Source organism: Pipistrellus hanaki (genome assembly GCF_964339955.1).
Source record: "Pipistrellus hanaki genome assembly, chromosome: 8".
NCBI lineage: Eukaryota > Metazoa > Chordata > Mammalia > Chiroptera > Vespertilionidae > Pipistrellus > Pipistrellus hanaki.
The window spans coordinates 65125926-65152431 of NC_140510.1; the positions used below are offsets into that span (position 1 = coordinate 65125926).

Genomic DNA, 26506 nt, shown 5'->3' on the forward strand with positions numbered 1-26506 from the left:
CTCTCTTTCATGTATGTTCAGTGATTACCTCTTTCTATATCTCCCAACAAGCAATAATTGAGCCAGATAAGATTTGGATTTTCAAAAACAAACTCCTTGCTCTGCCCCTTTTCTTCCTTATGGAACCCAACAGAACATGGAAAGCAAAGAACCGTTTTGAAATGCCAAGGGGGAGGTGTCAGTTAAAGCAATTCTGTATTAATTTGATCTCTATATTAGAGATCACAGGCTCACAGGATCTGTGGCTCTGTTAGTAAATAATGTATCTAGGTTTCTCAGCCTTGAGAGGCTATTTAATCTCTCTGTTGCTGCAGGGCATGGCCAGATTATCTTCCGTTTGGATGGATACAGTCCTTTGCTTCAGTGGAAAGAGCACTGGAATGGGAGTTGGGTGATATGAGTTTTACATCCTGAGTTTAAGCTCCATATCGTATTCGTAGTTGCATCCATGGCACCAAAGGCATTATCAGCCACATCTTTGGGACTGAACGATGAAATATTTGGGACAACCTCCCCTGCTCTCTCTGGGTTACGGTTGCTCCCCCCCCTCCCCCCATCATCTGCCATATTATAAATGTACTTTGTTCAGATCTCTTAATTGTGTATCTTTTTACCTCCTTACGTAGGTTTCTGGCACAAAAAAGGTGGTATTTAACTTTCTTCTTAAATCTGCCTTCTATTTTCCAAGCATCTCCAGTCACGCTAACCCTGGCAAAGTGTAATTGTGGATAGAGCTTTAGGTTTTGTGTGTTTTGGGCAGTCTTGTCTTAGCAAGGGTGGCAAAAGCATTCTTTTATTTCCACCCCTGAGAGGCTCTCTGTGTAACTTGTTACCTCTTTTATGTACTGAGCCTTGGTGTACTTGTTGGCTTTAAAAATGACTGATGCACACAATAGCGCAACATTCGATAGTGGAAAGTAAAGTTGAAGGCAGGGTGGTTCTTTGTCTGGCAATTGTGTCACGAGTCTAATTGTGTCGCACTTAAAGCTCGACAAACACAGCAAAGGCTTAGGTTTCACAGCCAGAGTTCGTTCTTAGTAACTGTAGGGAACCTAATTTTCATATTCACCAACCACCTTAATGGCCCTGTTTTTACAACTGATTCAGAGGGTTGGCTGTGGCATGTGAGTCCTGGTACTGTAGACCAGGAAGAAAAAGACGGGACAGTATTGGTCACAGTTTTTCTTCCAACCCATGTCAGTCCTGTTCCTCAAATGAATGTCTGTCAGATTGCCTGTTTGATATGTTCCATCTTGTATGTGAGTAGCCTCTCTGAGTTCTAATGGCTCAGGTACATTACATTACTCTCCAGGGGCAACAATACCCCTCCAAATAGGGTTTTGGTAAAAGATGAAAGAATAGGTGCTTAAGGGATGCAGAAGGTGGGGTTGGGTATCACAAGCTGTCAGGGGGCCAGCGAACAGCAGTTTTTCTTATGTCACCATTACTGTTATTGACTTAATTTTGCCCAGCATGTAAAAGGGACTGCCTTTTACAGGAAGGGCTTTGAAAGAGCTGTGTTCTGCCTCTGGTTAACCAGGTTCCGTAGAAAAATTTTCAGAGATAAGTTGTTCGCGGTGGATGCAGCACACTTACACCAAAAAGTGTGGTTTTAATTCAGATTCAGTAACAAAAACATAAGCTACATCTCCTCATAAAGGTAGTCTTTGGCAACCTGGGTTTCCTTTCCTTATTAAATAAATATTTTTCCAAAAGAGGAAGGTGAGTATGTTTGGGAAAGCGAAGTGGCCAGATACGATGATTCTTAAACTGCTTAGTTTTTCTTCTGATAGCCTTGAGGAAATGAATGAGACCAGCCTGGATGAGAGCATTTCAAATAATCTGCAGTTCTGAAGAAATATGGTAAACATGGAAGAAGATCCATAATTACCACATGGAACAGGATCTTCTGTTTTATTTCATCGTCCCCCTGATTCATAGCATCTTAGAAACACATATTGAATCATGAGCAATTAAAAATGCCTATTTGCTCTTTCAAACTGTTTGCACTGTGTTGATTCCCCACCCCCCCAACTCAATTCCACCGAATATCTATGAGTTGTCATGTTTTTAGTAAGTAATAACTGTGTCAAGCTGTGCTCACAAAATGTCCCTACATAACTGTTAATAGGCATTGTCATTTTCAGAATGAAACAGTTTGGCGAACGATTTATGCCTTCTAACACGGCGCTTGGGGCAGCTGTATGATTTGTCTCCTTAGCAAGTCAAGTAATTTCTTTAACAAAATGTTAAGCACAGATGGGCCATAAGCTGTCAGTTAACTATTATTGTGTCTGCATCTGCTTGCTTTCAATGCACTGCTTTATGTATTCAGTCAGTTACTTAGCCGCGGCTCCGTGAAAAGCCGAACCTACTCTGATTGGCAAATAAAATGTTCATTTGTCTCTTCTTCCTATTGTTTTGTTTTGGTAACACATGTCAGCAGCTCAATTACCCAGTTCATTAACAGCTCCCAGAGGACATGATGGCCAGCCCGAGATAAGAGGGGCAATTGTGGCGCATATGGTCAATAATAGCCTCTCTCTTGGCAATTGTAAATAAAAGTCACTTGGCCCTTTTCCTTTCAGGAGAACTACTGTTTTCCTGTTCCCCTTCAGTGTGCAAATTACCTCTCTCTGCCCCGTGCAAGCCAGTCCCACCCCGAGAAACCAGAACCCGGCTTACGCTCTCAGCCACATGGGGACCTCCCTCCCTTTAATTATGATGGACTTTTAAGCTTTGGAAGGGAGAAAGTTCTTATCATGGGAGTCTATTCTTAGAAAGCTGTTAGCTGATTAATTAGTGAGCTAATCAGTTTCCCTAATTGAATAGCAACACATTTTCTTGGGGGGTTTTCCTCTCTTTTTCTCTTTGAAATGCTCTGGTGGCGGTTACCATGGCGCGTAAAGAAGAAGCTCTTTCGGAAAGACGTGCGGGAGAAATTATCTGCAGGGGCGGGGGAAAGAAGCGGGACTTCAGCGTTACTCCAGGAGAGAGAGTCACGGGGTGAAAAGGGATCCTTGTGGCAAAGGAAGCCTCAGCAGGAAGGGTTTGGGAGGCCGCTGGGTTAACGTGGTCAGTGTCAGGGTCCTGGAGCCAGTACCGTTCCCCCTTCACTGCGAGAGCTTCGGAAGGAGGTGCTGACACAGAGTTTGCTTGGGATTCCGTGGCTCCTTAAGCAAAACCTTGTTGTGTCAGGGGGAAGGGAGAGGACACAGATCGCTTTTAGGTAAACAGACCAGTGAATGCTGCTACAAAAAAATAAAAATAATAATTAATAATAATCCCTCGCAGAACTGCCATGGAGGACGAAGGAGAAATACGTGTTGTTTTATTTATTATTATTTATTTTTACTTTTCACTTTGTTGTTACAGAGGAGGCCTTTTAAGTGACAGGTATAAGGCGAGGGCTGTTAGAGAAAGGCTTCCACTACAACGTGGATAGAAACCTCGCTCCCACCTCAAGGCCTGGTATTGGAACCTCGGGAGGCAGCCTGGGGTCCTGCCCGCCTGGGCTTGGCAGCGCTTATCTGAAATACACACCAGCGGCCCGCGTTCTGCATTGCAATCGCTCCCGGGGCAGGAGCGCCTTGGCGGGCTGGCCCTGCGGCCGGCATATTCATAACCAATCTGTACTCCCTCGCAGGGCAGCAGGCACTCGGGGAGTTGTTGAGTGTCAGGGTTTATTTGTGCTATTTTGATTAGCACCAACCTGGCAGGAGCTTATTTTCCTTCTAATGACCCCGTGCTGTGAGAAGGCGGTTTCCGAAGGGAAGGGCTTGGGTCGAGGGGAGGGGAATAGCGTTACATTTCTCCAGTCCCCAATGGGGCCTGCTGGGCAGGGACCGGAGTCCCTAACTGGCTGGAGGGCCTTCATTGGGTTTAGTGTTCTTAAAAGCACCTTTCGGGAGAAAGCCCAGAATTTCCTTGTCATACATTCTCTTCCCCCTCCTCCCTTGTATGGCATTTGCTAAAGGTTGTTGTGTAATCGCGTTTTCATAAGCAAATGCAGAGGCAATAAAAACAAACCAAAAAGGACCACGGATGGGGTTATAATTCATCTTCCCTATGTTATCAACGAAGAGAATAACAATCACTGAAATCCGTGTTCTGGCTGGGAATTCTGGGACGTTCAGTTGATTACGTGATAGATTGTTCTGCTGCACAGACTCGCTCACCTACCTGAGGATTTGGCTGTAACCCTTGGGGCTTGTTCCTGTCAGCGCGTATCTCTTTTCTGTTCTAGACACATATACAACTCTAAGCCCCAGAGAAACAGTGTCACCGGTCACTTCTCAGCCTGTAAATTAATGTGGAAGAGAAGCTTCCAGGTGCTGAAGTCTCTCAACTGGATTGGATTAACCCCTACTGTGCATCCATTTCAACCCACCCCCCTCCTCTGAAAAAAAAAAAAAAACCCACAAAAAAACCAACCAACCTCCCTTTTCTCATCCGCCCCGGCTTTCTTTGTGTCTGCTGCTCCCTGCCAGGCAGGTGTCAGAGCTCTGAATGAGGGTAAATGCCCCGTTGATGGATTCCACAGATGGAGCGTGGAAATCGGCAGAATAGGCTTCAGCCACAGGCCATTTCTTGGGATCCAACAAAAGCCTCCAAATAAGTCAACAAAAATCCCAAAGATCACAAAGGGAAAATGTCATTTGTCATTTACTCGGGGCCTGTGAGGGAATATCAGCCTGGCCTCACTCCTCCTGGCCTGCACCCGAGCAAACACGGCAGAGGTCATTCCCGTCTCTCCCCATGTAAATGGGCCACTTCAGAGCAGAACGCGGCGAGTGGGAACTGCCCAGCCCACAAGCACGGGGACCTTCTGCAGTCAGCCACGCAGGGGCCTCCCACTCCGAGGGGCCCCAGGCGGGACCTCGTGGGATATACCTGCGAATTACCTTAAAACCCAGACTCGGGGTGAAACAACCTCAGGGACCTCTCAGGAGCGATTTGGATTGTTTATGTATTTATTTTTGAATCAGTGGAACACAGCTTTGAGTACAAACGCTGACAGGTTTAGCTCGGAAAGAGGAGGACAGAGGGAAAGACCACTGATCTCCGAGGCCGCCTTAGAGGAGTAAATGACGGATGACTAAGGAAGTTCAGCCTGGACGCCCCACAGAGAGACCCCCCCCCCACCTCCTCCGTGTCTGTAAATCGCATTGTATCATATCTGGGGCAAGCACAGAGTTTAAATGGTTGTCATGTTTTGATTCTTTAATTATTCAAATGAAAGGTCTTGCTGGGAAGAAAGACAATGTGCCAGATTCATTGCTTGTGAATTATTTTGTTTCTCCATTTTTGGCCCGTCTCCCATCTCAGAATGATATTGGTCTGGAAACCAATAATTACAGAAGTCCACGTGACTAAATCCCTATAAAACGGAGGCAAGATCTCCTGTATGACAGCATTAACTAGGGTGAACACTTCCGGAGGCTACAGAAGAGGTCACCAAGGGTTAACGGACATAGACTCTCTAATTCTGTAATGCCTTCTTTAATTAAACGTCATGGTTGGTTCCGCTGGTGGTAACACTCTGCCTTCTCCTCCCAGTTTGATTTGTTTCTGACGGGAGAATTTGTAATTCTGTGGGGGTGTCATGGTTGCCTATGCTTGTTTTCCGCACCTCCCTCCCCACCTTTTAAACTGACAATGTTCATTTTCCCAAGGTTATCCCTGGGAGTTAATGCGAAGTCATTGGGAAAACTAAAGTTGTGGCTCCTAAGATCTAAAATTAGCCTGCGCTAGAAGAAACGAAATTGCTTACAGAGCAGAGGAGCACTCAGGCACCTGGTGGGAGTTGCCATTTCCCTGTCGTCACTCCGGGGTTCCTGCTGAATAAGTTGTGAATATTCAACAGACCTCAAGTGCCACATTCCTTCACTTTTATCTAAAACGAATTTGAAAGATGGATGTAAATACCCTAAACAAACATTGACTGTACACTTTAAAGTTTTGAAAGCACATCATGGTGACAAGGGAGAGAGGAGCGAATAGATGGAGCCAGCGTATTTTTAGGGCAGTGAAACTGCTTTGTAGCCAACTGTAAATAGAAATTAGTTAAAACCCACACAACTGTCCAACAAAAAGAGGGAATCCTGGTGTAAACTATGGACTTTTCGTTGATAATAATGTATAAATATTGGTGTATCAAGGGTAATAAAAGTACCACATTAATGCAAGAGGTTGATAATAAGGGAAAGAATGGGAGAGGGAGAGAAGAGAGGAGGAATATGCAAACTTTGTACTTTTTGCTCATTTTTTAAAATCTAAAACTACTGTGAAAATGTTATATTATTCAAAACACACATGGGGTTCTTTATAATTCTTGATGTTCACTAAGATGTTGCTAATACAGAGAGAGAGAGAGAGGGAGAGAGAGAGAGACAGAGAGAGAGAGACAGAGAGAGAGAGAGAGAGAGAGAGAGAGAGAGAGAGAGAGAGAGAGACTTTAATAAAATACAAAATGAGTGATCAATTCAACTGTTTTGTGAACAATAGTATGTTCTAGATTGCCCCTAGATCTTAGGACCTTATTGATTTTTATTAGAGACTGCTAATGATCAGATGGACTATTTTGATTTCTTAAATTCATTAATTATCTTGGCGAATGAATTCATCTCTTAGCACTTTATTGTTGTTTATTAAGTATATCTTGGATATATGGAGTTCTATATGTGTTTATTGGATTCAATGAGAAGAACTGCTTGATTTAGTATATAATACTGATCAAACTCTTATGTCTATAAATGTCATTTGATTCTAGGAAGGTTTTGGAAATTTGAGACAAATTAGAACAATGATGGCATCTAGCTAAATGATTTACATTGGAATTCCTGTTTTGGTTTGTTTCTGGTATTTCTTTTCAAAAGGACTGTGTGTGTGTGTGTGTGTGTGTGGTAAAGAAAATCCACACCTATTTAGGACACACCAGGTTGGAAGAGAGAAAAAGGATATGTTCTATGAAATCCCCTAGACCTGGATTAAATCTTAACTTCCCTTACTATGTGACCTGAATCGCTTCTTGGAGTCTCAGTTTCCTTTTCCTGTACAATGGGGTAAGCATTTACTTCACAGGGTTTTTGTTTAGTTAACCTGGGGAAGAGAGAGAAATCGTCACCCCCTTGGTATGGTTTGCTTCAGGTTCACTGGTGGCAGAGTTAAATTAATGTATAAATCAGAGGATGGATTATGAGGGGATTTTGGTAACAGTCAAAATGTTCAAAGTCTGATAACAATGTGGATTGCAGTTTGCAATTTAAAGCAATAAAATTTCTACTTGTATATTGATATGGATTTTCTAAAGAGAACTTCTCTGGAATTTGAAATTAGGAGACTAATATTTCTGTTTAATGGATAATAAAGCAAACTATCTGAGGACAGGTGTAGAATATGATTAAGCAATGTAAGTGTAATGAAAAATTTTCCTTAATATTAAGGGTGGACAGTAGAAATAGTCTCAAGGGATTATATTACTGAAGATATTATATTTAATTTAGTTGCCAGATTTTATCACTTTATTACTTACTCAGATAACTGTCTTTTTAAAAAAAATATATTTTATTGATTTTATACAGAGAGGAAGGGAGAGAGATAGAGAGTTAGAAACATCAATGAGAGAGAGTCATCGATCGGCTGCCTCTTGCACACCCCCTACTGGGGATGTGCCCGCAACCAATGTACATGCCCCTGACAGGAATCGAACCCGGGACCCTTCAGTTCCCAAGCCGACGCTCTATCCATTGAGCCAAACCAGTCCCGGCCAGATAACTGTCTTTAAAAAAATTATTTTTTAATTGATTTCAGAGAGGAAGGGAGAGAGATATAGAAACATCGATGATGAGAGAGAATCATTGATTGGCTGCCTCCTGCGCACCCCCTACTGGGGATTGAGCCCAGGACCTGGGCATATGCCCTTGGCCAGAATCGAACCTGGGACTCTTCAGTCTTCAGATTGACGCTCTATCCACTGAGCCAAATTGGCTAGGGCCAGATAATTATCTTGATAACACTTCTTGCAATTTCCATGTCATAGCGTTAGATATTCTGTACAGAAAAAAAATATGTAATTTCTTTCTGTTGAGTTATCTTTGGTCGATGTCTAGTAAGATAGGTTACTTTTTGTATAGTTTCTAATTTTTTTAATATTGAGTAAAATTGAATATGTGATATAGATGAAATTCAATGGAATGATTTCTTTTGTGCTATTAAATGGGATTTAAGTTTTAAGTTTGTTTTTGGTCAAAACTGAATGATTCAAATTCAGGGTATTATGGATCTTGTCCCTGGGAGTATGTGTAAATAAGGAATTCTACTTTTATTGAGTGTTGTAAGGAATTGTATTATTTTCATCTTTAGAAATAGCTAGTATTTCTTAGCTGGTAGATTAATCTTGGTTTGCTGACTTAACATATTTTAAAGCCCACATCCTTTTGGGGTTTACAGATAGGAAAAAGTTAGAATTAACTTCTAAAATTGTGGCTTCGTATTGCCAAAAACAACCAGTTGGTTCAGATAATTTCCACCAAAAAAATCAGGAAAATTATTTCCACCGAGTCTTTTGAAATGATGCGGTATGGGGGCTTTCCTAGTTAAATGCAACTTTTGGTTTGCTTTTGAGTAAACAGCCTCGAAAGAAAAGGAGTAATTAGTTAGCTCATTAAAAAAAAATATTTTTGGTGGTGTATATTGTCCTATTAAACTCTTAGATAGTCTGAATCATTTTAATCACCTGCTGTTGGTGGTTCTTCATCTTTTAAAATCACAACCTTTTTCTTTTTTTAAAGTTACTAATTCTCCAGAAAAATGTAGTTGTGCAAATACTTATAAGGATTTCCAAATAATTTTAGAGGATTCACAGACTCCTCAAAGCTCATATAAAAAGATGTTGGGAGACTCATATAAGCAGAATGTCCACCTAAGAATAGAAGGGTGGCAGAGAAATCAGTGTTAGCTCAAAACTTAACCTTTACCGGGCACATTTATTTATTCAATCCGTACTTATTGAGCACCTACTGTGTTCCCAGGCTTCCTGCAGTGAACAAGGTAGAGATGAGCCGTGAGCTCCCAGAGTTTGTATTCTGGGGGATGTTAATTGTGAAGGTGGAAGAGTGGTCTTGACCCTCAGAACGAGCTCTTGCTGGCACTAAGCAGCTCCGTTTTCTTCAGGAACCAGAGTCAATTTTGATTAATTGACCTGACAGTGCATGGCACATCATATTTACTTGTGAGGATTTAATAGCCCCAGAGACTCCCAAAGGAAACACGAAAATTTCCACATACTATTATCCTAATGGGGGTCACAGTAAGAGAAAGTACAAGCAAAGACGTAAGGTTCTCACAGGTGGAGGAAGCTTTTGGCCAGTCACTAAATGCTGTTGAATTTTCGCCTGCTTTCACATGGGAAAGGAAAGTCAGGACATCCTCACCCAGAACTTAAAAGGAAAACATTTTATGGAAATTTATTGTCCTCTGAGGGACATAAGTAGTTTGTTTCTTGGGGGCTTACATTATTTATAATTTTAAAATATGTATGTGAAAGCAAGTTTTGTGTTTGTAAATTGTGGCAGGCAATATTTTCTGTATTTGGGATTTTGAGAGGGAAGAGAATGATTAACCTAGAATATTCTATAAAGGTGGTTCTCAAAACGTCATCTAAGATCAGTAAAATTAGCATAAACCCCATGGGAGTATGTTAGAAATGCAAATTCTCAGTGCCCACCCCAGACGTACAGATCAGAAACTGTGGAAAGGGACAGCAATCTGTGCTAACCAGTCCGTCAGATGACTGTGATGCTCTGAAAGTCTGAGAGCCACTGCTCTACAATTGGGCACCAGTTATCGCTCTTTTAACTTGGCTCATATGTATCAAACCTATACACAAGCACGTTGTATTGGGAGCTTTGGAAGTTTGCAATTCAATGCATGGCATATTTCTTTGCATGTTAATACTCTTAAAATATCCCCATATTTTAGGAAAATCTGTTTTAAAAAAATATATATTTTATTGATTTTTTACAGAGAGGAAGAGAGAGGGAAAGAGAGTTAAAAACATCGATGAGAGAGAAACATCGACCGGCTGCCTCTTGCACACCCCCTACCTAGGATGTGCCCGCAGCCAATGCACATGCCCCTGACTGGAATCGAACCTGGGACCCCTCAGTCCGCAGACGGACGCTCTACCACTGAGCCAAGCCAGTTTTGGCTATTTATGGGTTATTTTAGATATGCACCTTTTTGAGCAGGATACAATTTATCCTAAAGTAGAATGAAAGTTTAGATTTCCATAGGACAGAGCTAAGTCTGAGCTGAAGACGAAAGAGAAGGACATAGGAGACATGGCATTTCACATTGCTTCTAACACCACCTGCATTTTCCCAGGTCCTACCTGACTGAGGGTGCAAATGCCTTACCCTGCCATTGACATCAATTATCTACAATTTTCTGGCTTTCCTTCCTCATTTGCTGAGAGCACACATCAATCCTTCCCCGGAGGAACCCCCAGTTATTCAGGGAGTTTTCAGAGCACGTTTGGCTGTGCCCTGGAGCAAGGAGGCTTCGGTTCCGTACTATACTTAGTGTCTATTGCCTGGAAGCCTCTGACAGCCCTCTGTCATTGCCCAAAGCCCAGGGCCTCTGGGTCAGGGCTGCTCTCCTGCCCAGAGCCCTGTGTCTGGTGCAACCTCAAACCTCAGATGCTTCATAGGCCAACAGGTGCTATGTCACAGCTCACAGACACCACATTGTATCATTAACTCGAATTCCTATCTAATTTCTCAACACCTTCTCCCCTTTCCTAGCACCTTCTCCCCTTTACTAGAAACCATACATAAATTTCTAAGGTCTCCTTCCCTGGCAAATTCAAGCTTTGGTGGGGAGGAGGCCGTAGCAGAGCTGGCTTTAGGAACTGACCTGTGCAGTTGCCCAAGGCCCCGCCTCCGGAAGGGCCCTGTGTTTGGTTTCATGCTCAGTTGTTGCTATCTTGAGCTCTGGGTCCCGGGCAGCCACCCACCATTCAGAGGCCCAGACTCTGAGCTTCAGTTAAGGGACAGATTACTAGATGATGCCTGCTTCTTCCTGAACTTATTCTTCAGATTTGTAGTCACAGTTTCTAAATTCTCCTTAAAGCATTTCCCAGGGGCAATGAGATATTTAAACGTGATTTTTCTTACAGGAGAGGTGGACCCTGTACATTTATAGGAATCCTGCAGTAGTTTACTGTTATTGTCTTTTTAGATATTAAGTTGATTATTTATTTAAAACAACAGAGTTCCTGTTGCAAGCATTGCTGAAAAGTTTATCAGGAACCAAATCAAATGTGACTCATTCATTAGACATAAATTAAGTGACCCATTAACTGCTAAGGAGGAAGGTCATAAAAAATGGAATAAGTCCTATCCCTGTTTGCTAAGAGCTCATAATGGACCTTGAATGACAGAAGCAGATTGCCATTATTTCTACCTGGGGGGCTCGAAGAGAGGGTAGTGGAAGAGATTAAATGCCATTTAATAATATAATACCTCAAGGAGGGGCTCAGTGTCCATGAACAACATTGGGAATGTATCTTAGGATCTGAATCATTATGGCTTGTGCAGACTTGAATTATGGTTCCCGTTTTATCATTCCCCCCCCCCCCTCCTGTGCTCTTTCGTAGCCTCAGCACCCCAGTCGGATGAAGGCTCAGACATTGACTCTGAACCCGATTTGCCACTAAAGAGGAAACAGCGCAGAAGCCGAACCACCTTCACAGCTGAGCAGCTGGAAGAACTGGAGCGTGCCTTTGAGAGAACCCACTACCCTGATATTTACACCAGGGAGGAGCTGGCACAGAGGGCAAAGCTCACCGAGGCCCGAGTGCAGGTACTGCCATCGCCATGCCCTCATCCTGCTTCAGTCCAGCAGGAAACAAAAAAGAGTCTTTTCTCCTTTTAAAGCAAATTTTAAATCAGGAAAATAGATATATTATCAATAGCAGTTTGTGAACTGCAGCCTAGAGCACTACCAAGTTCTCCCCTTTCTCTCTAATGACTTTTCTTCATAGTTTGCCTTATAACAGCATCATGACCTCTTTTTTCTTTTTATTTGAATTTGCCTGATTCACCCTTCCCCTCCTCCCCATCTCTTCTGTTTTAGGTATGTCTATTTAGCATGATTTTAGACAAAAAAAATTCTTAATAGGTAGGTGAGTCCAACTAAATTTGTGATGGACACACTTGACTTCTTTTGTATTGTTTGATACAATTATTTTTTCATATTTATTTTATAGATCATATTTTAAAATCTGATCTATTGAATTTGCTTCCTTTGAATTCTTAGTGTGTTTTTTTTTGGTATTTATGACAATGTGCATTTTTCTTTTAGAATTTGATTATTACTAGGAGAGTATGATTGTATCAGTTAAAACACACAGAAGTATATCAGTTTATGTTTCACACATCATTTCAGGAATCTTAATTATGTACCAGTCATTATCTGGACTTTGGAGGTGGTACACAGATAATAGCAGAACAATTTGAGTGTTTTATTTTCTTTCTTTTTTCTGTGTCAAGTACTGTTCTAAGTGTTTTTCTGTGTCAAGTACTGTTCTAAGTGTTTTACATGAATTAGCCCATGTACTCATTATTACAACCCTAGATTAGTACTATTATTACCCCCAAGTTATACACTTGTAAGTGGTAGGCATTTGGATTCTATATGCTTCCTCTCCACGGCCTTATAATTATGATGACATGCAAGGGTGTATAAGGTAAAATCCCTTCCTTTAAGGATTTTATTGTCTGGAAGCATCTCAAGCATCTATATTATCCTAAGAACAGTTTGAATTATCTTTTGAACTCTTAGATGTACAGTTGACCCTTGAACAACATCGGAGTTAGTGACGCTGACCCATGAGTAATTGAAAATCTGTAATAACTCTTGACTCCTGAAAAAATTAGTTATCCCTCAATATCCATGAAGCATTGGTTCCAAAACACTCCACAGATACCAAAATCAAACGATACATCTGAGGACTCGCAACTGTAGATCAAAAACACTACAGGCATTTACTGAGAAAAATCTGCCTCTAAGTGGACCCATGCAGTTCAAACCTGTGTTTTTCAAGAGTTAGCTATACAATTAACCCTCTGGAAAAGGCTTCTTTGGTGTAATAATGTTTCTATTGAATGATAGAATGTTTTCACCACTCATTAATGATGAACTTTCCCCTCATGGTAGTAAAGTACCATTTGAAAGATTACAAATGTTTTAGGGTATCCTGGAACTCTTTACTATCCCAGAAGTTAAGTTATCTTATTTGGAAATGTTGTATATTCCCAGATACTTAACTTTCATAGTCAAAGTGAGTCTTGGAACTTAGCAGTGAACTATAATAGTTAGCTGATATGGTCTCAAGTGATCAGTACTTCCTCATATGTACCTAATTCCCTCCGCTGTTACAGAATTTTACAGCAGTAACTTCTTCTAGGCTCAGAGTTGTCTTATTCAGTTTGACTTTTCATACAATCATCATTGTGCTAAAAAAGTTGAGGAATGCTGAGGTGAATTAAGACAAGTCTTTTTAAGGAGCTACAACCTATTTTACTTTATTACCCATATTAATATGGGTAATAAAGTAAACATACAAATAATTTTAAAGGTAAAGCCGATGCAATTAGTATCATAAGAGACAAAATGCAGTGGGAGCTGAGAAGAGGAAAAGATGAGATATTGTTGGAGTAAACAAGAGAGGCTCATGGAGAAGGGAGATTTAAGATGGTCTTTTGAGGTGATAGTTATTCATTAGACAGGGCAGGTGAGGATAGCATACCAGTAAGAAGGAGTAATATGAGCAAAAAGCAAGGAGAGTTGGAAGAACATAGGTTACATATCAGGTGATCTTTTGTTTTAACTCATGTTGAGGGAACAGAGAATAGTTCATTTTGATTGGAAGGTAAGGAGTGGTCAGTGGCAGGAAGGAATATGGCTGGAAATCTATTCTGAGAACATCTTGTGGAAGGCCTAAGTTTCAGGCTAGGACACTCAAACTTAATGTGATAGGTGGGGAGTCTGTGGGTATGAAACCATTAGTGGCAGTGTGCATAGAAAGGAGAGGATGGTGATGAAAGGTACTTAGAACTGAAATATAGGGAACTGACTGTGATAATGGAGGTGGGGGGAGTGAAGGTAAGAGTCGCAGATATACCAGGTGTATAGTATAGATTCCAATTGCTACTATTGAATCCCTCTACCTGTTACATTGGGATACAGAATTGCTTTCCAGAATTGACCACACATCATGATAATATCTATACGTAAGTATTATATCATTATATAATAATATATGGTATACTTAATATTACATGTACTAATGCCACAATTACTATATATATATATATATATATATATATATATATATATATATATCAAATACGTTTTGCTTTTAGTTTTAGGACTAAATAGTTAATCCTAGAATTACCCAGTTCTGGGATTACCCAGTTTAAATGTGAAGGTCAGTTCATCCAGTCTCTGTTCTTTCAGCAACCTTTATTGAGTGCCCACTGTATTCCAGGATTTGGTCCCCATAATCCATGGCTGGCCAAGCCCACATGCAGGGTCTATCCTTAAGATACTCAGACTCAAAAAATAAATATTGATTTTTAATGAAATCAAACAAAACTGAAAAGAGTGTTCAGCATTGCTCTATTTCATTCTTGCCTTTGCCAAAGAGGAGGACGGGGGGCAGAATCAATCTCAAGTCCATGCAGCTTGGACAGAGCCTGGTGTTCGCATCTGGCTCAGTGAATGTCAGAGAATAAGAATGGCCCATTAACTTCCAGAGGACATGGGATCAAACCAATAAACAGTGGTTCATATTTTTCTATACAGTGACCTCTTCTCCGAAGTAGGGCCCTCATTAACTTAACAGCTGTCCTAATGTGGCTTTAACCCGGTGACTCTTTACATTCCTTATGGCTTCATTAGTTCCCTTGAGACACATCCCGTCCTGCACCACAGCTATGATCTACGGCCTAACAAATTCCCTACAACACCCGGCATATGGATCTTACTTAGCCCAGCAGGAAAAAGAAGGGAGTAGTTAATCACTGATTAAAATGCCAGAACAAAATCCTGTAGTTTTTAGAAGGATCTGGGAAAGCAGTAGCAAAGTCAACTCCGTTTGAGTGATAGCCAGAAAGTGAGTTAGTTTAATTTAGGGCAACTGGGAAAACCAAACACCAAACCAAAAAAAACCCAAAAACAAAACACAACCCCCCCCCCCCCAAAAAAAAAAATACACACAATAAAAAACCTAAAACCCGAACACTTCCTATTCCATTTATTTTCCTGAGGAAAAATATTTCCAACGTAAGCCTTTGTCAGTATTTCATAAAAATTTGTTAGGGCAGTAGCTACATTGTATTTATCATTATTTATCATATATATATCATAGATAAATACAATGTAGCTACTGCCCAAACAAATCTAAGAATTGTACACCAAAGATTAATTTGCCTAGTTTACTTCCTGGGTAGCTGTTAGTTTGGAAATAATAGAAAGCATTAACGTTTTGTGGGAAGTATGTTGTGCAAATATTTATGATGTGCAAAAGTTTTAGTGAATATTTTATCTGAGAGCTCCATGAAGCAGGCAGGCATTATTCTTTACCACCAAGATAATAGCAGACAGGAAAGGAAGCTGCTTGTAGAAATAACACTTAACAAGGAGCCAGAAGATGTGAGTTTTGGTCTCAGCTTGTCAAAGGCGTTTTGTTGAGCAAGTCACTTAATTCTGCTATAATCCAAGTATGCCTCAGTTGTTTTTATGTTTTTGTGTCTATATTTTTTCTTTCTTTAAGTTTTGAAATTTGGAGTAGGTTAGTCTGGGTCTGTGGACGACCAGGAAAATCTTGAGTGATTTTTGGAGACTTGAGATTTGTACATAAAATGTGCCTTTGCTTCTCTTTGTCCACCCCTTGTCCTCGCACCGTGTGTATGTGTGTGTGTGTGTGTGTGTGTGTGTGTGTGTGTGTGTGTGTAGGGCATTAACTAGGAAGAGGGCTTCTGGCTTTATCATATTCTCAAATACCACCTCCTACTGTTCCATTCCTCAATTAGGAACTATTAGGATGCATGATATCTTAGGACCCTGCTAGCATCAGTAATTTGGGATTCTCAAGGAAACCCAGTGGTGATTTAGCACCATCAGATCCGAATAGTTTGAAGTTAAGATACATAAAGAATAGTTGACTCTAAACTCCATAATGAAGCAAAAATATTGTCATCCTGCAATTTGCTATAAGAGCTCACTCTTGGAAAGTATAGAGATGCAGTTTAGTATGCTTTCCTGCATGTCTGTGGTCCTCTGGACACTCATGGAGCATGGGGTTTCTCCCTCAGCCTCTCCCTGACCTGTGGGCCATACAGTTGTCAAAGCTAGATGGCTGAAATGATAGGGGCTGGGAGGGTGTGGTCTCAAAAGGGAGAGGGGGTGGAGTGAATGAGAAGGTCCAGGAAATGAGGAGTTTGTCCTGAATTCACCTACTTGGATAGTCATATATTTGGTATTGTAGCATTAGACATCACCAAATCCAATGTTTAATCAAGTTTTTTTTAAATATAAGGATTATATATTACATTCTTTTCTTTCTACATTTTTCTAAATTGCATGTGAAATAATCCATCTGGAATAATGTAAGTGAGATTGCCTTTGAGGTCCACACCAAAAATGTGAAGGAGTAATTTATGGATTTTATGGATTGGCAAAATTAGGCTTACACCCTGGGACAATTAGCACTAATCCATGAAACTTGGAAACAAATTTGACCTACATCTCCATTCAAGCCCAACTGGCTTTCAAAGATTTGAGGTGTTGTTTGGGCACTTTTCTGTTTGCTTATGAGCATAAAAAGCTTTGGCTGTAGACCATGGAGTTAAGGAAACAAAGCAAGGCTTTAGTTCTTGGGTTTCTTAGAGGTGGCAATGAGACATTTTTACTTATTAGCTAACATTTATTGAACACTTAATATCTTTTAGGAATTCTTTTAAGGTCTTTGATGGCAATGTTTCATCTGCGTATCACAGTAGTCTTATAAAATAGTGTTGTTTTTTTTTTATTTCTCCCATTTAACAGATTAGAGAAGAGTCTCACAGACATTAAGCAAATTGTTCAAGGTCACAGAGGTAATAAGTCAGGGAGCTGCAAGTCAACTTTTGCATGGCTTGTGTTGCACCCATGTGAATAAAAAGTATTACTATAGCCTTTAAAGTGCTAAGTTTTCCCTAACTTACATTGTTGAAGGTCTGAACAAATTGGTTGTCTATATTACTCATCAAGAGAAAAATTTATGAAAATCTTTTTCTTCTTTTGTAATTCATTATCTTCCCCCCTTAACCTCCCCCCGATCTTTCGTGCCCATCACAGTTACCATGATGTTATGGGGACCTTCCGGTCAATTTAAATGTTGCTTCATTGGACCTTGTATTACTTCAGTCATGGATATAAAGATGATTTCCAGAAGGCATGCATATAGCTTTGTGGAAGGGCTCTGTAGAGAGACAGACAAGTAGGGAGAAAACCAGGCACCAGACGAAAATGAACCAAGCTTCAGGTCATCAAATGAAGTAAGAACTTCAAGGGGATGTCTTTGAGTTAAAGATGGGGTGATAACAGTCCCCCAGGACAATTGTGTTGGCTGGTTTGGGTATTTAAAATGAGGGTTATTTCAAGGGTAACTTTTTCTTTCTGTTAAAAATATGTCTATTAAAGATATATCTTTTATGAGTTTCAAAGCATAAAGAAGGCAAAGACCACTTCCCAATTTGCAACTTCAGTATATTTTTCCTTTGATGATTCTTTTGGCAGACAGCTGGTTCTAGGAGAGCAGAAGGCCAGCAATGGCAAGATGATGACAAATTTGGCTGAGTGGCCAGAGTTAAGCCAGTCCTTAGTAAGCCCTGCTTCATTCAGGACTAGCCCTCTGGATTTATTTAAATTTAAGTACATTTAAATTCTTCCCTTTAGGAAATTCTTGAATCTCCCGTTGAAGGTTTATTTTTCAGTAAAGATTTTCTTCCCAGCGATTCCTCTTAATCTTTGATTGTACTGTAAATATAAGAATTTTAAAATCCAACTCCTGGTGGGTTTATTCAATGTCTTTAATATTTTTTTTGTATCATTTTGAAAAAATGAAAATAAGATCCCAGAGACCTTAAATCCCTTTTCTTTTGGATTTGATCATTTGAATGTAATTGTGGAAATTATGGTGTTTCTTCTAACTTATTATTTGAGGAAAGACTTTTTATTTATTAAAAATTGGGTTAAGGAGGAGTCAGAATAAGCATAAATTAAACGTAGGGTAAGTTGATGGAGTGATCAGGTATAACCATCCACTGCATAAATCACACTTGGTTTACTTACCTAAAGGTCACAGAAAGAAGTTGGCATAGAGAATTTGGCAACATTGCTCTGATAATGATGAAAGTGCAGGCTTCTGAGTTCTTTATAAAATATTTTATCAGCACAATTGAGACTAGTGTGTCTGAATGAATGAAGTCACATCACAACTTTTGGAAGTTCAACTCTCCTCCCAGCCTAGGACATAAGGCTGGAGATCTACCATATGTAGGTTTGTCTAGATAGGTGTGTGTGTGTGTGTGTGTGTGTGTGTGTGGATGGGTGGAGGGTTGTAAGGGAAACACCACATCACCTGAGTCAGGTGGACTTGTTAATCTCAAAGTTTTATATATAAAATAAAACCATGGTGTATGATATAGTACAGTGTACTCAGGCATGACTATACTACTCATTTCTTTTTTTAAAAATATGTTTTATTGATTTTTTTACAGAGAGGAAGGGAGAGAGATAGAGAGCTAGAAACGTGGATGAGAGAGAAACACAGACCAGCTGCCTCCTGCACACCCCCTACCGGGGATGTGCCCGCAACCAACGTACATGCCCCTCACCAGAATTGAATCTGGGGCCCTTCAGTCCACAGACCGACGCTCTACCACTGAGCCAAACAGGTTTCTGCTACTCATTTCTTATCATCAGCATCCCCAGGCTAACACAGCTTGTCCCAAACACTTCTCTGAAACACAGTTTTCTTGCCCTGATGCCTCTTGGGGTCACAGCAAATCTTTTGCTGTGAGAAACACAATTGACGCAGACCTCAAGTTGAGTGCCGTTCATGGTTCTATTATCCCAGGTCTAATTCAATTATGTATCAACATGGGAAAATATTGACTTACCTACCTTCTTTTTTGGTTGGAAACTTAAGGACTATTAAATATTAGTGTTTTGAGGATGGTCACACAGCTCTCCTTAACAATATCTTGCAACATGCCCAGAGGAGACCAAACTCTTTTTTCTGAGCTTAGGTGAGGAGCAAAAGTTTAAGCAGATGCCTTGGCAAAATATTTGTCAAATTGGGCTTTCTTGCTCTAGAAAGGAGAAATTCCACCCACCACTTTTTTTTTAAAAAAAGTTACAACTTAAAAAAAATGGCAAATAAGTTGTATAATTGTTAACTTTGTTCTATAAGGAAATCAGGTCTTATTTTTTCTTAGACGTGCTGTCTCCTGTATTATCACCTCCATTTGAGTCACCTCCTGTTGAAATCATACCCAAACTTTAAACTGAATTGAAACTCTGTCTCCACTCTAATTTTCAAGCTTCTCAGTATTTGGAGCTTTTAATTCCAGTGAGCAATTATTTTGGTTTCATTGATAACTCCGGATAAGCACAACATTATAAGCTACTAGAGTCCAGGGATCCTACCTTTTCCTATCATCTCATTCACCCTTCTATCCCTCTGACTCCAGGCACAGTACTTTCTCCATATTAAGTTTTCAGTGAACATTTGATAAAGGAATTAGCAAATACTTGATTGCTAGAAATCTTCTCTCATTTTGGGGGCAGCATTACATGTACACCTGGAAATATTAAAGTCCTACATTTGAACTCTGCAGGTGTAATAGTTGGGCAAGATCCGGTTGCCCATGAATAATTTCTCAATATTTTAGATGTTCAGTTACATTTCTTCCTCCTGTTATTGTCATTTCTCTCTAGCTGCTCATACAAAGTACTTATCTATTAAATTTCTCAAAGGCATTTTATTTTATTACATCAAGTTTTTCTGAATGTACCTGGTTAGCATAGTGCCTGGCACAGAATATTATAGATGATTAAAGCTGTTGTTGAAAGAAATAATAAAGTAAGTATTTAACGGATCTCCTTAGATAACATGCTCTCATTTCTTGAAATACCTCTTCAGCATTTATTTCCACTAAGATCAGGACAATGTCTCACACACTGAAAGGGATGGTAAGATGGCTTCATTTACTTCCGTGGTCAATTTATATGACTGTCCAGGAGCTATGACCATGATAATCATAGAAATACAGAGACAGACTGATAAGAATATAAAATACAAGGGTTAGTGTAATAGGCAGATCCAAATTAGGACATGGGTTATGTGGGGGTCAGAGGCTCATGGATCCTCCCTAGAATCCATCAGGGTGGGAGGGTGGTGGGGGTAACAGTGGGGGGGTCTCTGTTGTTCTGACTCCAGCTCAGCCCTTTCTACCCAGGCTCATCCCTGGATTTTGGGGGCTCTGCAAGACCACGGAGTGCCCTCGAAGCCCCTCTGTGACCCCTGACATTTAACTCTCTGCTGTCCCCTGCCAACACAACCCAGAGGGTGGAGAGCTCTTACTTCTTTTTGCCCTGTCAGTAAAGGGCCTTTAATCTGTCTTAGCATGAAAAATTCATTAAGAATGTAGTCTTATTTCATCAGCGAAGCCCTCGCATTTTAAATTAAATCCATAGGTCTGGTTTAGCAACCGCCGCGCAAGATGGAGGAAGCAAGCTGGGGCCAATCAACTGATGGCTTTCAACCATCTCATTCCGGGGGGATTCCCTCCCACCGCCATGCCCACCTTGCCAACATACCAGCTGTCGGAGACCTCGTACCAGCCCACTGCTATTCCACAAGGTATGGAGGAGTCAAGATGGTAGCATGTGACCCCCCCCCCCGCCCCCTACACACAATAGCTCTCCCTGCTGCTGATTCTGAGGAAGCCGTGGTGACACTGTTGCTGTTTGCATGTTAATGACATTACATCAGGTCATCTTGAAAGTCCCAGTCACATTTCAGAAACACAGTTTGTTTGGGGACATATCTAAGTCTCTCTACTAGATACATTGTGTTGTAATATTATCCCATTTCAGTATTTGGAAACAAAACAAAACAAGGAAACCAAACAATTTTTCTTTAAAAAAAAACAAAAACGATTTGTTTTTCTTTTGTTAAAAAATGTGCCTGGACAATTGTACTCCAGTGTGAAATTCACTGAAGTTCCATGATGGGTCCCAAGCACAGGGGTCACTGAGGGAAAGTAAACTTAGACAAAGGCACTATTTGTTTGCACCTAGAGGTGAAAGGGATAAATAAGAGGAAGTTATTTTGGATTATGAAAGATAGCATTCTAGGCAGTTGAAACTCTACTATTGCGCTGATTCTGAGGTGCTCTGAAAGTTTATTTGCTAAAGAAATTTGAGACTTGCAACTCTTACATCGCTTAATTCTTATGCTGATTAGTAACATTCGCTACCCACATAGGTTTGCTAGCCTTGTTAACATGGTTTCTGAATTCCTATTCTGGGCGAGTTTGCCATGAAAGGGCATGAACCAGCTGTGCACTTGCACACATGTGTGAAGGTATCCCCATGTTAAGAAATGGGACGGGCGGGTGTGGGGTGGAGAGGGGGGTCAATGGGAAAAAAAGGGGACATCTGTAATACTTTCAACAACAAAGAAACATTTAAAGAATGAAAGAATAGAAAAGGAGTTGGAAGTGAACCTGTGGCCCGATGGAGTGGTGCCTGTGAGCTTTGGCACTGCCCTTCCTACGAGGGACCTTGGTGGCTGACCATCTTCTTCATTGCAGCCGTGTCAGACCCCAGCAGCACCGTGCATAGACCTCAGCCGCTCCCCCCGAGCACCGTACACCAAAGCACTCTTCCTTCGAACCCGGACAGCAGCTCTGCCTACTGTCTCCCCAGCACCAGGCATGGATTTTCCAGCTACACAGACAGCTTTGTGCCTCCGTCCGGACCCTCCAACCCCATGAACCCCGCCATTGGCAATGGCCTTTCACCTCAGGTCAGTCCCGTGTTTCCAGACAGATGATTTGCTGTATACCAGAACCAAACAGCCAATTCCCTGAGGCGGTGGTATAATGAATTGCCAAATTTAAACCATAATGTATTCCTTATACGAGCCACATGATTTCAGTTTCCTAGCTTCCTTTCTCTCCAGCCTTCCTATGGGCTGTATCAAAAGTGGTAGCTTAGACTTAAAACTCAAGTAGTTTATGACGGAATCAGGGAGATTTTCCGTTTAGACATAGTTGTCAAGGGGTTTGTTGTTTCTACCCCTAGTTCTCGTCTTTGAAACATGCACATTTAAAATCAAGGTATTTGGCCAGCTGAGAGAGTTGTGAACAAAAGCAACTAATAAGGCACCAGAGTTTATAAAAAACAATCAGGAGGAAGCAGACAAGGTGCATGAGAAGAGACTCAGCTGATGATTACGGAATCTTGGTATAAAGCAGTCATAAATGCATGAATTAGGAGAATTACTGCTCTTTGGGAATATAGAGATATTTGAATGGTGTAATTGTTTTTCTAATTTGCATTGGACTATGAGCTTTTCTTGAGAGATCATATTAGTAAATTGCCTTGATAATTGCATGTCAGAGGGTTGGCTAAATTTCCTACATGTGGCATCTGTCGGGGGTTGACATTATTAGCAGTTGTTTAAATACAGATCGCTTGATTTTATTAGAGAGCTCTCAGCCCAGGTGGTGAGGAGAGCTGCCCACTAAACTTGGAGAAATGTCACAAAGGGGTGGCAATCTATAATTGCGATCGAGAATCTCTTCGGGGCTGAGTGTGAGAGTTTTAACAGCTTTATCTTTCCTTAACCGCCTCTTTCCTCTTGGTGGTTAGAAAAACAGAGAGAAGCTCAGAATGACACAAATGAAAAGTGAAAAGACAATTATAGTCAATTACACACTAATCAGGGACTATCACCGCTGCCTAAGCACCAAGAGGGCATTCTAATAGGCAGAAAATGAGATTTTAATGGCACAAAGGGTGGCCAAAATAACGACTCATATATCTTTGCCTCCTTCGTTCTCTTCAACTTGTGGTTTGCGTCTTGGGAGTGGAATTCCTGGGCTCTGCACAACAGTGATAACTCTGAGCAGCTAAAAAGTTCAAAGCCGTTGGAGTTGAAAAGAATGAATAGTAAAGGCAATGAAATAAACATTTCTGCCTGAAGGCAAAAGTTCATAAATCCTTTTTTGTAACAGTAAATGTAATTAAGTTTCATAGATTCCTATAGCATATTCTGGGGGGGAAAAAAGAAAAAGAGGTGGATTTAAACCTCAGCTGAAAATAACAACATGAAAACAATGAATGTGCTTCCTACTGAACTTTAGTGCATTTAATTGCCAAGTGCTGGCATTTATAAATGTGATTCTGCATGAACACCATGGACTGATGGATGCATCATTAAATGCCCAAGTTTATAGCATATAAGTGTCTCCCACAGTTTAGAAGTAATGTCAGAAAGAGTTATCTCTGTAGTTTTTAACGTAAGTGGTTTGGGGCCATGGAAAAGCTTTTTATGAATGTGATTTGATGGAAAGTTTTAATAAAAATAAACTTTAAGCCTAACTACTTCTGGAAGGTGAGACCCAGGATTGCCTCAGTATTTTTTAGTGTTCAACCATAGTAAATACAAGGACACAAATCTCTATTCTATCCGTGAAACTGCTAGCTTTTAATAAGTGTGTCACCTTGCACATTCTAACAAGGGTATTTTATTGCATTATATAAGCATTACAAAAGTGGAATTATTAGCACTTGACCTTGAAACTGTTAATCCTTGATTTTCAAGAAGGCTGGCTATGATTCCCGACTTGGCAGTAGGGTGGGACTCGTTCCAGTATCAAGCAGTGGAAAATTCCACAGGCAAATTTTCCTGTATTTCTTTACTATGCTCCTACATATCATGTTAATCCCTTCCTGAAAACACTGCAGATACTCAGGATATTTTGCATTGCTGCCATAACACGTCTGTCTCAAACCACCAATACGAATGCGTGTTGTCTTAGTTCTGATAGCATCCCCAAAGAATTAGGAAAGTAATATGAAGCTTCTTATTTCCTCACACAGAACTGAAAAATGAAAGACAGTGAGTGAATCAGCATCTCATCAAACATCTTTGCAAAATGAGGGAATAGAAAACTTGGGCATTAGAACTCATATTTCTACACTTTGGGGATTTATCACTCCTCGGGAATGCCTCTATTCAGGCAAGGGGGGGGGGTATCCTTGTTTGTGGTTATCTGGCTTTATTAAAAATATTATGAAGAAAATTTGAAGACAAAAGCCCACATCAAACAACCTGGTTTACCTGTAAGCTAAAGTAGAGAAAGGGTGGTGACCCTTGAGACTCATTGCTTATTTTATAGAAGAGCTTATTAATATATTAGACCACATAATATTAAAATAAAACTAATCTTATGATTAGCTTTCTTTTTTTCCTTTCACTCTTCCACTTCCTCCTCCTCTATCTGGACATCTAAGATGCAGACATATCCACTGGGGGTTCAGAGAGCTCATGGCTCACTGAAGGCCACAGGGCTAATAGTGAGAGAATTGGGACTAGAACCTGGGATTCTTGGCTTCTGGTCTAGATCTTGTCCATTTTAGTCCATTCACGATTGAATGGAGAGGAAATATGTTTTATGAAAAATAGAGGCAGGGGTCTTACATCATATTTTAAAATCATTTAATAGAAACTAGTTTTCTAAACTTTTTTGGGTTCAGGTTAATTTACACTCTTTGTGCTAATATACCCCTTTTTATTTTTTGCTTTACACATTTTTTCTATTAATCTTCAAATTTCCACTAATAATTTAGTATGCTTATTGTAGAAAATAGAAATCTTTTTTTTTTTTTTTAATTTCTTTAGAGTAGAAAAAATTTACCTCAGGCAACCACTGATAATATTTTTTCCTATTGCCTTCTAGCTCTTCCTTTTCGGTCTTATGCTCTTAAAAAATATGCCTAAGATAGTGGTGTATATAACTTCGCATTTTGTCTTTTCTCTAGCTTTGCGTTTCTTTATTGACCTTCCCCTACTTATGAATTTAAATTGAATCGGAGCTAAAGTTATTTGAGTCATTATGATCAATTCATTGTAGGATATTTGATCTATTAAAATATATGTGCCTTTTATTTGACTTTTTCCCCCTAGTGTCATTGAAATTGATGGGTCATTTGCCATTCAAACTTGAAAATCACGAGTTAGAAGGTGTGAAACTTTTGTTTGATGGGCTTTTTGTTTCTCTGTATGTGTTGACTATGGTTGCTTTTTTTGGGGGGTGGAGGGGTTGTTCCTAATCTATCTGTCCCCTCAAGCAAAGAATCTTCTAAAACTTGGAATCAAAATACATTATCCAAGTATTTGTTGGATGCCCTCAGTCCTTCACTCAGGGAAGGTCTCAGCTTCGAGAGGAGTAGTTTGTGAAGCAGGGACTCGGAAGGTCTCACCTGCTCCGATGCTGATGTTGGAGCAGCAATGGACGGACATGCACTTACGACATTATAAACCTCAGAATATTGGCCAAAATTCTTAGAAACTTTGTTCACATCTTTCCTCAAGTTCTGAAAGGGTCTGTGCATCACTGAATTGCTGGCAAGTTTATCTTGTTCTGAGGGAATCAGTAACTACATCTGGGAACAGTCCCACTTATCTTATGGGAAAACTGAGGCCAATGCACACAATTACAGAAACAACAGGGGCGTTATCACCAGAGCTAAAAGCCAAACCCACCTCTCTTCCCGGGGTGACTCATTCTTCTCTAAACAGACACTGCACGCTTCACTTGCCGAGGAAGCACAACATCCCAGAAAGTTTTCCACGGGCTCTGGCACCGATGCTCACCCCGATTTCCCCGGTGGCCAAGCTCAAAGGCTATGAATGGGAGTGTTTGGCCTCCCGTCCCCTCAAAGACTGGATCTGTCAGGGAACTTGAGGTGAGGTTCTCAGTGAGGGGTGAGGGAGAGCATAGGCTAATGACCTCAACACTTTCTGCTGTCTCTGAATTGTATTTTGTTTGAACTTCATATCCCTTTTAGGAGATGGGGGCTTATATAATGAAGGGCAAAATACCCTCTGAGAAGAAAACCATTCAACTCACTCTAGAGAGGTATTTCCCCACGGTACCTGCATTCTTTTGAAAGGTTGTGTTGTTGTTGTTGTTGTCCTTCTTCTTTTTTTTTTTTTTTTAATATATTTTATTGATTTTTTACAGAGAGGAAGGGAGAGGGATAGAGAGCTAGAAACATCGATGATGTGAGAAACATCGATCAGCTGCCTCCTGCACATCCCCCAGTGGGGATGTGCCCGTAACCAATGTACATGCCCTTGACCAGAATCGAACTT

The 26506-nt window shown here is 40.5% G+C and overlaps 1 protein-coding gene across 2 annotated transcripts in view; it reads left to right on the plus strand.

The window, feature by feature from the left end:
* Positions 1–26506, plus strand: part of PAX3 (paired box 3) — a 91942-nt gene that overhangs the window by 48968 nt on the left and 16468 nt on the right. For both annotated transcript variants that reach the window (XM_084891397.1, XM_084891398.1), the window contains exons 5-7: positions 11660–11865; positions 20812–20977; positions 21933–22147. In XM_084891397.1, the coding sequence (XP_084747523.1) occupies positions 11660–11865; positions 20812–20977; positions 21933–22147 (587 nt within the window). The remainder of the gene's footprint in view (positions 1–11659; positions 11866–20811; positions 20978–21932; positions 22148–26506) is intronic.